Source organism: Falco naumanni, chromosome 4 (genome assembly GCF_017639655.2).
Source record: "Falco naumanni isolate bFalNau1 chromosome 4, bFalNau1.pat, whole genome shotgun sequence".
Lineage (NCBI taxonomy): Eukaryota > Metazoa > Chordata > Aves > Falconiformes > Falconidae > Falco > Falco naumanni.
The window spans coordinates 44,229,675-44,241,988 of record NC_054057.1 but is presented as its reverse complement, the minus strand read 5'-3'; the positions used below and the strand labels follow the sequence as shown (position 1 = coordinate 44,241,988).

Below are 12,314 nucleotides of genomic sequence, written 5' to 3'. Positions count from 1 at the left end.
GTCATTGCAGGTTTGACTTAGTTTTGAACTGTGAATTTTCATCTGAACTGTGGACATCTGTATACTTGATGATTAAGAGTATTTTCTACTCAGAAATGCTGAGGTGTTCCTGTAAAGCAGACAAGGTTTGAAGCTTGGAATCTGTGATACTATATATTTTGAGGCACGCAGTAATAGTGTATTTTTTAAATAGCAGGTTTAAAAGCTTTACAGTAGTTTTATAAGAAACAGTTCTGTAAATTTGATTGGTATTTTATAATGATGGACTTTTCATAATTGCACAGCATTTTATTCCCTCATATTCAATAGTTTGCTGGTATCATGTCAGGCATCATTTACTCAGATAAAATCCTTAATTGCTTTAGAATTCTTGATCTTGTTTTCAACACTTTCAGAAGTTAATCTAGCAGTTAATAAATTAATTAGTCCAGTGACAGCAAGACAAACTAGACAAGCTCACTCTAAAAAATTATGCTCAGAATAATTGGCACACAATTTACCTGGGTTTTAAGCTTAGGGACACAGATGAAATGCAAAGAAATACATAGCTTAACGTCTGCTGTTATGCTGTGTACAGTATGTATAGCCTTTTCCAGTGTGTTTGAAATCTGGCTTGATCTGTCTCATACAGCATGATTACTGTCCACCTCAAACAGTCTTTTCCTATTAATTTTGCCATGCAGACTGAAATTAAAACAGTGTGATTTTAAGATGGGGAGTAGTGACAGCAGTTTCTATTAAAGCCTGCCAATCCATTAAAAATAAAAGAAATAAAGCTTTGTTTAGTTCTCAGTTTTAGTTAAAGTGGAGAAGATACTCTGTCCAAGGTTTTCTGCCAATAAAACATGGAACACGCTTCTATAGAACTTCCTCTGTGCACTGGGATGCATGTCAAAGCTTAAGGCTGTGTTACTAAAAAGTGATCTTAGAAAAGGAACTCATTGTCTTACAGTATCTTTTTGTCACTGAAAACAAATTGTCTCGGCACATGTATCCTATATCAGAACCTCAGTGGGGGAAGAAGACTTCTCTGTTCCTTCAGTCTTGCAAACACAGCCTCAGACAGGCTAATTCACCCTGTGGAGAATGTAAGGCAGGCTAATGCAGATGGGGCTCACATGTAAACACAGTTGGTTCCTATGGTACTCAACCTGCTTCTGAAACTGTGGGGGTTCTACAGGTAGATAATTCTTTAGAGATTCAGCTCACAGTGGCTTGCTGAATTAATCAAGTGAAGATCCATGCTAGAACTGCACAATGCAGCTAGTGACCTAGTTCTAAGTGGATCTTCAATATGTAAGGAAGGTCTCTTTTGGATGGTCAGGATTATTGTCTTCATTCATCCAAGTGAACAAAAGAATGGGAACAAAAACAGACTTTCTGCTTTTCATGGTATAAATTAGGACTTATCAAGGTCTCTGGTGCTGTGACAAAACTGCTGTCAGCGCTGAGCTGTGCATATCCTTCCATGCTGCTTCTGGAAAGATGAAAGTACAGGTGTGAAAGGATGTGCTAGTACAGGTGTGATATTACTAACTGCAGTTGCAAATAAGCATGTAGAGGAGAAAGAGACTGTGAATGCCACCGCTACTATGACTTAATGCAAAACGAGTATGGAGGAACAGAATAGATTAATAAATCTATTCTGCTAGCTATTCAAATATTTACATTGAGGGAAGCCAGAAATATTCAACTGAAGTGAGTAATCTTCTGTGAAAAGCTCCTTAAAACACGCAGTTTTGTCGAAGAAATTAAAAAATACATCCACTTTGCAGCGCTAGTGCTATATTTCACAGATGCTATATGGATCATAGTCCTACTATCATTTGTGATAAAGTTAGTCAGTGGTAAACTACAGCCATGATGCACCACTTCTCCCAGGAAGAGAGAACTAGGGTGCAGGATGAGGTTTCCTTCCCTTGCATCCTACTCCATAAATCCAGAGGCCTGTTTTTATTTTAATTACACCAAAGACAGCCTGAGGAGAGGGGGTTTAATGGCCAGCAGAACAATGATATGACCAGTTAATGTTTAGTGATGAGATTCACTCCAATGGGATGTAAAAACTTCATTTTACTTTACCCCTGGAGTTGTGAAAATGTAATGAGTTCATCAAAACTCAGATCAACTCAATGAATTTTTAGGACTCTCACCGTGGACTTAATCTTAAAACAGAGATGAGACTCATATTCACAGACCTAAAATTATAGGCTAATAAATAGTTACAACATAATTTTCTATGCATTTAATTTGTAAAAGCCTTTTTTTCCCAATTACTAAGCTGTGCTGTGTTCATTGATTTCAAAGTCTTGTTGACTAATATAATTTTATTAGTTTATCAATGCCATGAAACCTTAAAAATTTAAATGCGGTAATATAACAGTAAGTTGATCATGCAATATCCTAAAACATAAACACACTACTGCTAAATGAATAAATTAACAAGGGATATTATTTGAATGCTTTATACAAGCTTTTCCTGATCAAGGTAGCTATTAAAGTTTACAAAACAAAAAATAATAAAAAAGGGTTATCAGCACTCACCTCCAGTGTAAAACCTATGACTTTAAAGCACTGTTCAATTGATTCAAACTGAGACTTATAAAAGCTATTGTTCATGAAATCTTGCACTATTCTGAAATGATCATTCTGCAGATATCTGAAAGAGTTGATAGATACAGAGTTAGAATGTAAATGAAGTTGTGAATTCAACACCGCATTCCTTAGTAATAAATTTAAGTAAAAATAAACTGCATTACCTGGGAGGTCTATATTCTGACAGTTTATAATGTGCCAGTTTTTTCTTTTCCGCCAGACCAGCATAAATATAATAAAAAATATGGAAATTTTTCTCTCCTCTGAAACAACAGAAACAACAAACTGCTTTAGTAACATAACTGTTACACTTAATGATGACATACATGCTATTATTAAATAGCTATTTTAGTAACAGGCAAGGCTCATGCAAACTGACAGAGGACTCTGAAAGAAGCTTTATTGACAAGTTCCTGTGAAGTGAACACCCTTTCTGTGCCATTGTATACTTGTTTCGAAGCTGCCAGGGTGGCTGCTCAGAGCTACAACCAGCTAAATGCTGCTCTGCCTTTGATGCAATTGGTAGATGCTGGGTGAGATACAGCATGTTGCTCACCACTAGCATTAAATGGGCTGCTTAACCTCCAGTTATTTTTAAAAAATCTTCTGACCATGGGAGAGCTATACACTCCTGTTTCAATGAATCCAGTATGTTTGCTGTGCCCTTTAGCCCTAAACCAAGCACATAAGCAGACATTCAGCAAAAGGCCTTATGACTTGGCATCCTTTGCCTAACAATTAGGTGCCCAAACCCAGGACAGGAGGTTTATTGCACATCCAAGGTTCCTGTGCAACTTAGGAGGAAGAACTAGATGCTTAGATGGAAATTTGCAACCACCACTGAGCCTTGAGATAGCCAAGTCAGTCACTATGAAATGGCAAAAAGGAATTGTGTTCAAAGCCCTGCTTTCTGCATGAACTGAGGTGTGTCTCAGGAGCACCATTACGTGCGTCTTTGAAACAGGATCGGAGCCCAGTACACTCCTCTCTACATGGGGGGTGCCAAGATCAGAGTCCAGGGCCAACTTAGTTAGCATATTTTACTGTGGACAGTCAGTAACAGAAACGAAAATCAATTTAAGGAGTAGAAGCAGATCTCTTATCTTCCCTCTTTGTATCTTAACCATTAGGTTGCAGAGCCATGCTTTGCACACTCTCTGAAACCTCACTGTGTCCTGATGGTTTGTGCATTCTCTTGGAAAGGTAGGAGAACCTGTAGGTTCAAAATCTCTTGGCTTGACGTAAGTCTGGAACTTGAGTCTCCCTTTTCTGGGTAATCAGTCACCACTTTTCTGCAAAAAGTCATTCCTAGCTCTCCACGTGAGTTTGGGAGTCAGGTTCTCCTAAACAGCAGAACAGACTGCCCTTGCAATGCAGGTACCTGAACGCCCGTTCGCTGCCCTGGCACAGCCACAGGGACCAGCCACAGGGACCAGCCACACAGAGACCTCAGGGAAGAGGCTAACATGCTCCCACAACCAGCTTCAGCTGCCCTTGCAAGTTCACACCTTAAAATTTAACCTCCTACAGTGGCTCTCACGTTAAACTGTTTGGTGGCATTTTCTTGTGAATCCACACATCTAAACAGCTACCTAAATAGCATTTGAGGCATGTAAATTCTTCACTATCTTCCTGTCTCCGTGTGTGGCAAAATATAAACTGACAGTCACAGAACAAACACATGAAAAGTGATGAAAAAAGTGGTATTTTGAGAAAAAAGCTGATCTTATTCTGAAAAAGCAGTTTTTGTGCTTATGTTCAACCAGGGAAAACCCCACAATTTCATAAAATTGCCTCTAACTTTAAATTTAGTGAAACATTCACAGTGATACTTAGATACTTAGATCAGCAAGCAGAAAAATTTAAGTCAGTGACAACATTCCTTGTCTCAAATTTGGTTTTTCATATTGTTATTATGGCAGAAATAGAGTTGCCAAAATATTTTTTACTTGGATGTCCTATATTTTTGGATAGAAAATACATGTCAATATTTTAAAATAACTGGAAATGCCATTTAATTTTACTGTCATTTTATGTTACGAGATACACACATGACAGATGGATCTGTTCTGCATTTCGTCCATAACCCTTTCTAACCAAAATGGAACACAAGCACGTTGCAAGCAAACAAACAAACAAACAAGCTACAATATTAGAGGAAACGCAGAAGAAATAAATCCAAATGATATACTTGACATAATACTTCAAAATTCCACAAAGACATTTATAACTAAACTATTAGAAAGTTTTTAATTCTTTACACATTCTAATACACTTTATATATCATATATATATTTTCATGAGATTTGTTTAAATAACCCAGGAGGCAATGAAAAAAAAATCAGGAATAGTTTTCAGCTAACTTACAGATTTATAAACTATTCATATATCATTTATGAGAAAAAATCCCAGTACCTTATTAATTTTCATGTTTTGATCAAAGATAATTTCCTGCATTGTAGGCCTACTCTGTAACACCCAACTGAGGTAAAATGTAATTTTTATACTTACACTGCCTGGTGAACAACTCTGGATTTTTCAAGGAGATACTCTGAAATCTGGGCTCCTACTACAGTGCCACCACAAGTGAATTTCATTTCCAAATATTTTCCAAATCTGCTCGAGTTATCATTGATGATAGTGCCTGCATTCCCAAATGCTTCTACAAGGTTATTAACCTGGAGGATCTTTTCCTGTAGAGTCCTGTTATTAGCCTGGATATGAAAGATATTACTTCAAATTACCAGTAATCACTCAAATATGTTCATTTTTAAGTGTTTCTTTCCTCTTCTAGTTGTTATTGTAAAGTGTGATGTCATCAGAGCAGCCATTCCCATGTGACTCATATGGAAAGAAAGACGTATATATCATGAAAACTCTCAGAATACAGCAATCTGCAGAACTAATGGCTGGCTGGAAGAGATCACACACATAATGACAATGACACCACCAGAACTAATCAGTTTCTGTGGTCCAGCACTCTGCAATGGCCAGCCTGCTTTCAGGATCCTCGCTAGCATCTGCTTACTGCTGCACGGCACCTTACCAACAGATCAGTTTGCTTGTATCTCACCTGGGACATGCAAAAATGGCATTTTATTTAGACAATTATGGTGACCGCTTCCCAGAATGAGCATGTCCCACTGACAGCAATGTGGTTGTAGAAGGAGGTGAAAAACTACAAAAGTACCGTTAGGGTGATTTGAAGACAATTAAACAAGGGACAAAGTCACAGCCCTCACTGCAGTGGGTATTTCCTTGCGGAATCCCCAACACATTTTCAAGTGACCCTAGTTCAGGAGGGAGGAAGGGGTAGACAGATCTGCATCACGTTCCAATCTAACTTTACAGAAGTCCTTTGGAAAATGTATTACAGTCTTGCCCCCTTGCCAGTGCCCCGTCCATAGGTTCAGTCAACTAGGCATAAGATCCAAAGCCTTACAGAAGCATCCCCTTTGAAACATACCTTGCCCAGGACAGTGAGCTGCTGGACCAGAAGATGGGCACTTTGTGTCTTGCCAGCTCCACTTTCTCCAGAAATAACGATACACTACAGAGAACAAGAGCATGATTCTGAGCTCATTACGTATCTCTCAGCCTGACAATATAAATAATTAAGACACCTCATATATACCTGATCAGAGTTGTATGTCACCATGGACTGATAACCTATGTCAGCAACAGCAAAAATATGAGGAGGGTTGGCAGTCCGTTTGGCTCCAATATACAGTTTGGAATGCTAAGTGTAAGAAAAATGAAAATGTTATCAGTGCCCCTTAACAACTTTTTTTTTTTTTTAAATCAGAACTTAGTTTTATTTTCAGATTAGTGTATAGCATGCTGAGGTTACCAGCAGTAATCCTTTCTGAGTGAGCTGTTACCACGCTCACTATATCATTAATCTGTATATAGTCAGTACTACAAGAACTGCTAAAAAAGACGAAACATAATTTGGTATGATGTCAGCCCTGATTATGCTATGAAACTCAAATTATTAGAAGAGAATTTAACGACATCAAGGACCAACTTACCACAGAATCACAGAGGGGCGAGGGTTGGAAGTGACCACAGGAGACCATCTGGTCCAACCCCCTGCTAAAGCAGGTTCACCTAAAGCAGCTTGCACAGGATCACACACAGGCAGGGTTTGAGTATCTCCAGAGAAGGAGACCCCACAGCCTCTCTGGGCAGCCTGTTCCAGTGCTCTGTCACCCTCAAGCTAAACAAGTCCCTCCCCATATTCAGACGGAACTCCCTCTGTTGCGGTTTGTGCCCGTTGCCCCTTGTCCTGTCGCTGGGCACCACTGAAGGAGCCTGGCCCCAGCCCCTGGACACCTGCCCCTAAGGTATTTGGGTGCATCGGTGAGATCCCCTCTCGGTCTTCTCTTCTCCAGGCTGAACCGGCCCAGCTCTCTCAGCCTTTCCTCATCAGGGACACGTTCCAGTCCCCTCATCATCTTTGCAGCCCTCGGCTGGACCCTCTCCAGCAGTTCCCTGTCTCTCTTGAACTGGGGAGCCCAGAACTGGACACAGCACTCCAGATGCGGCCTCACCAGGGCACAGCAGAGGGGGGGTCACCTCCCTCGACCTGCTGGCCACGTTGCCCCTAATGCCCCCCAGGGTACCACTGGCCTTCTCGGCCCCACGGGCACACTGCTGGCTGACGGGCACCTTGGTGTCCAACAGGGCTGCCAGGCCCTTCCCCGCAGAGCTGCCTTCCAGCAGGTCAGCCCCAGCCTGCGCTGGTGCGTGGGGTTACTGCTCCCCACGTGCAGGACCCTACACCTGCCCTTGTTGAGCTTCAGGAGGTTCCTCTCTGCCCAGCTCTCTGGCCTGCCCGGGTCTCGCTGAATGGCAGCGCAGCCTCTGGGCTACCAGCCGCTCCTCCCAGTTTGGCATCATCGGCAACGTTGCTGAGGGCACACTCTGCCCCTTCATCCAGGTCGTTGGTGGATAAGCTGAACAGGACTGGACCCAGTACAGGCCCTGGGGAACACCGCTGGCTACAGGCCTCCAGCTGGACTCTGCGCCGCTGATCACAACCCTCCGAGCTCTCAGCCCACCTCACTGTCGCCCCATCTAACCCACACTCCTGAGCTTGCCTGTGAGGATGTTATGGGAGATGGTGTCAAAAGCCTTGCTGAAGTCAAGGTAGACAACATCCACTGGTCTCCCCTCACCTACCCAGCCAGTCATTCCATCACAGAAAGCTATCAGATTGGTCAGGCATGATCTCCCCTGCGTGAATCCATGTTGACTACTGATAACCTTCTTTTCCTTCACATGCTTACAGATGACCTCCAGGATGGGCTGTTCCATCACCTTTCCAGGGATGGAGGTGAGGCTGACCAGCCTGTAGTTTCCTGGGTCCTCCTTCCTGCCCTTTCTGAAGACTGAAGTGACATTGGCTTTCCTCCAGTTCTCAGGCACCTCTCCTGTTCTCTATGATTTTCCAAAGATGATGGAGAGTGGCTTCGCAATAACATCTGTCAGCTCCCTCAGCACTCAGAGGTGCATCTCCTCAAGGCCCATGGATTTGTGGGTGTCAAGTTTGCCTAAATGATCTCATAATTTGGTATTCCTAAACTAAGGGAAAGTCCTCCTTTCTCCATACTTTCTCTCTTGCCTCCAGGGTCTGGGAGTCCTGAGGGCTGGCCTTAGCAGTGAAGACTGAAGCAAAGGCAGTACCCAGTCACTCTGCCTACTCTGTGTCCTTTGTCACCAGGGCACCCACCTCATTCAGCACCCCACCCACATTTTCTGTAGTCATAACACAAATACTCGTATTTTAATGGAAACTTGTGTTACAAAAGAACCAAACCTAGATTTTCACACCTGTGAAGAATAAATATCTATGTTCCGAAATGGATTGACAGCAATGAGAATGTCCCCAACATATGTGTAGATCTGATCCTTGGCGTAACCCTTCTGCAACTGCTCTGTTACTGTATTCTGATGGAGAAAGAATAGGAACATTGAATCACACAGGGAAAAAAAACATTAGAAAATGCAGAAATTATTTATATAGTTATAATGAGTGAGGACAGGTAGAGAAGGTATTGATAGTTAGGAATACAACTGTTTATGATCACAAATGAGTAACACTTTCAAACACACTGGTATTCCTAAATGCTTGTGTCCAAACTCACTTTGAACAATATATACTTATAGATCCCCAAGGGGCTGTAGAAAAATGAGTTAAGAAGTACTGCTTTAATTCAATTAATCAAAGGTTTCCATGAGACAGTCCTGTCTTCATTTCTAACACTACGGCTTCATCTAGCCCATCAAGCTAGAGCCATATGCTTGAATTCATAACTGCCATTACAGCTGCTCTTAACATTACTGTCATTTATGATAAGACACAAACGTTCAACTGTTTGGATCCTATTCATGTAAACAATCGGGCATCTTTCTATATAAATAACCAGCCTCTGCTGTGATTGTTCGTTGCTGCTGCAGAGCCAGTTCCCGCTGAACCAAGAAAAACAAGGTACCCAGTTTCTTGACATAACTTCCCTCAGCTGCTTCTGCATACAGAGCCGGGTATGTAAAGTGCCTGGTTAGGTTTCCAGTCAAAACAGGACGTGAGAACTGGATGAAGACATTCAAACCAGCCTCAAGACTATTCTGAGGTACGTGTGAAAATATCAGGCCCTATTTCCACTGGAACAGAATGACTGGCAACTACAGAAGGATTGCTTTCCCTCCTCATCTATCTGTTCCCAGTGTTGTGCACTCTGTTCTCTCCAGTGCACTTAAAACCTGATTTCTCAACAACTGAAGAGGTTAAATTTCCTTCACAGGAAAAAACCTAAGGAGAAAACCTGGGTTTTCCATTGCCTTGATAACTCTTCCCTTTTTTGGGTTTCAATGCCACATAGTTTTGGCCATAACTAGATTCCCATTAACAGATTTTTTTAGGGGAATTTCTGCCCTTTTTGAAATTATTTCTTGCACCAGTAGAAGGTCTCCTGGTTTGCTCTTCTGATGGGGTTATATAAACTGCAAGAAAAGTTTGCATGGAACAGTTCTGAGAAGCTGCTATTAATATGTAAAAGAGGTTTGAAACTGTATTTGATTTAGTAACATATCACATAGTCAAATAATGCCTTTAGGTGGAGGATTCCTGAGGACTTTCCTGAGAATGCTCCACCTCTGAAGAGATGGGATAATCTTCCAGCTTGTCTTGTTTTTTTGTGTGTCTTCTCTTTAGCTCAGATTTTTTATATGCTTCATGGCAAAAGACAAAACCCAGTTTTGCTAGCATATGGCTATTCCCAATATTTAAAAAATGCTTAAATTTGAGTTTTGTGAAATAGACAAAGTTTGGATTAGCTCAGTAAATATTAACCAAACACTAAGCTACTATAACCCAACTCTTGGAAGATGGAAGATGTTCTGTGGGCTGTTAACATTATGCAGTTTACCAGCTCAAGAGCCACATTTAGTATTCTGGACTGACAAAGATACAATATACCAGAGAAGTTTTACAGATAAGAGAATGTGAATTACATTCTATGCACAGCCCGGTAGAGGAAGAATGACAGTTTCTTTACAACCACTGATGGCCTCTAAGACCTGCAGATAAAGTGCTGTGGCCCGATTCCTCTTTCTGGTTTTGAAGGTTAAAGCATAAACACAACAGATTTCCCCCCTCTCTTATGCATGTTCCTCTGCTCCCAGTGGACTGATTTTTGAACTTTGACAAACCAGTGAGATTTGTAACCAGTAATTTCGTCAAAAGTTCAACAGAAGACATTGACAGGATAGAGCCTCAGCAGACATGCATTGATCCGAATGCACCTCCACACCAAAGTAAGTCCGTGGGGATCCAGCCTAGGAAAGTACGGTAACCTAGTTTAAGACAACTCTAGATGTCCAAGCAACAGGGAAGAATGTGCTTGTACTTGGACCTGGACCAATTTCAGGTTAACATATAATTGCAAACTAGATATTTAGGTGTAATAAAATCCAGCAACATAAATCCTGTCAAGCAAATGGTGCTACAATACTGCTCGGTCTAAGGCTGTAACTGCAGAGCGTGTTTTAGCTTTGAGTTGGACTCACTCCTGACACAGTACATCTCATCTAAAATGTTTTCCATAAACTGGTAAAATGCCATTGTACACTTACAAAATTGAAGTTTGACAATATAGTTGAACTTGAAAATCAACAGCACACTATTGTGTTTCAATATGTGATTACCCCTCTTCAGGGAAGTGTGAAAAAGGAGGCTCTTACCTCATCCAGTACTTCCAGGGTTGCTAAATCATCTACTTCTTCCTGGTTTGAAACTAGTGACTTACTGTAGTTCCCTTTCTTTGTATGAATACGTTCAAATCTAGAAAAGACAGACATGTGATTTCCTAATGTAAGAAAACAGAGATTTTGCAACTGTAACCATCTTGAAGGCAATTCAGCCAAAACATTCCAGCTTTGCACTTTTCCAAATTCAAACACATGAATGAATGAATAACAGGACAGGATAGAACTCAGTGCAACACACTCGTACTTGACAATTCAAAATCTATGGTTTGATCCCACAACTGATACCATGAAGAAATTTTCCACTGTACAGATCCCTGCTTGATCACTCGAAGTCTAGAGCTATGCAGTACAGGGTAAGAAAGAACACATGTATAAAGCATGTAACAGTCAAATTCTGGCACCTACCTGAGAAAAGAAAAATGATCCAGATAAAGATTATATATATGAAAGATCCAGGGGCGTATGATGAAACAATATCACAAGAATGATGCAGACAAAGCACTCAGGATGGAAACACTTCTAGCTTAGTAATGACAATGCTCTAAAGCCTGGCTGAGATGACCACATTGTAGAGCAAAGTGCTACAGAACCACTAGGGTATGTGAAATACATCCTGACCAAGAAGAATTTTCTTGGACTCTACAGGAAAAAAATAATACAAAATAAGGGAAAAAAAATCAAATTTTTTTCTTATTGGGGTAAACTTCAATTAAATTTGTCTTAAAGTGGAATTATTTTTATTTTTTAATCAAACCAAAGAAAATTTTATGCAATCTTACAGAGAATAGCAAGAACATTCCCAGAGACTTGGATTATTCTCTATCCAAGAGTAAAGGCATTGCTAAAAAAAGCAAAAGCAAAAGCAGCGAATGCAAGGTTTACAATTCATGTTATTTCACTTGCTTTATGAGATGGGGGAAAATCAGGGAAAGGGAAACTGGGTATGTAACAGCAGAGTTCACAAATTGAATCAAGCTCTGATGTGTAATACGGCACAAGCACGGAAAGATTATCAAGGAAATCTGATATGGCCTCACTCCCCTTGATACTATATGTAGGAAGGCACCTCTCAAACACATGGAACATACACCTGAGGCAGCTGTAAATGGAGACAGCAGGGAAACCGTGTTGTGTGAAATGGGCAAATGATGCCCTTCCAAACTGAGTGCAATCAAGATCTGAAAGATGGAAGTGCAGGCATGAGTGCACTTCATCTAGCACTTCTTTCAGTTTTTCTTGTCTCTCACTATTGTTCTGTGAGGGTGACAGAATGGCATGTCCTCACCCAGGTGCCAGTAATGGCGCAGTTTCTTCCTCCCTTATGTAGATGCCAGGTACCACTGGGGTCTTCCCATTGTTCAGAGTGCAAAGGCAGGAATTTCACACCCACAGCTGACTAATCCTGCAACCTTAATATGAAGACACAAACATGTAAGACTTAATTTCAA

The 12,314-nt window shown here is 41.0% G+C and overlaps 1 protein-coding gene across 9 annotated transcripts in view; it reads right to left on the bottom strand.

Moving 5' to 3' along the window:
* MYO3A (myosin IIIA) overlaps nucleotides 1-12,314 on the bottom strand; it is a 126,349-nt gene that overhangs the window by 48,949 nt on the left and 65,086 nt on the right. For all 9 annotated transcript variants that reach the window (XM_040592887.1, XM_040592888.1, XM_040592892.1 and 6 more), the window contains exons 10-16: nucleotides 10,840-10,939; nucleotides 8,431-8,547; nucleotides 6,230-6,334; nucleotides 6,062-6,145; nucleotides 5,107-5,309; nucleotides 2,760-2,858; nucleotides 2,545-2,659 (exon numbers count right to left, since the gene is read on the bottom strand). In XM_040592887.1, coding sequence (XP_040448821.1) covers nucleotides 2,545-2,659; nucleotides 2,760-2,858; nucleotides 5,107-5,309; nucleotides 6,062-6,145; nucleotides 6,230-6,334; nucleotides 8,431-8,547; nucleotides 10,840-10,939 — 823 coding nt within the window. The remainder of the gene's footprint in view (nucleotides 1-2,544; nucleotides 2,660-2,759; nucleotides 2,859-5,106; nucleotides 5,310-6,061; nucleotides 6,146-6,229; nucleotides 6,335-8,430; nucleotides 8,548-10,839; nucleotides 10,940-12,314) is intronic.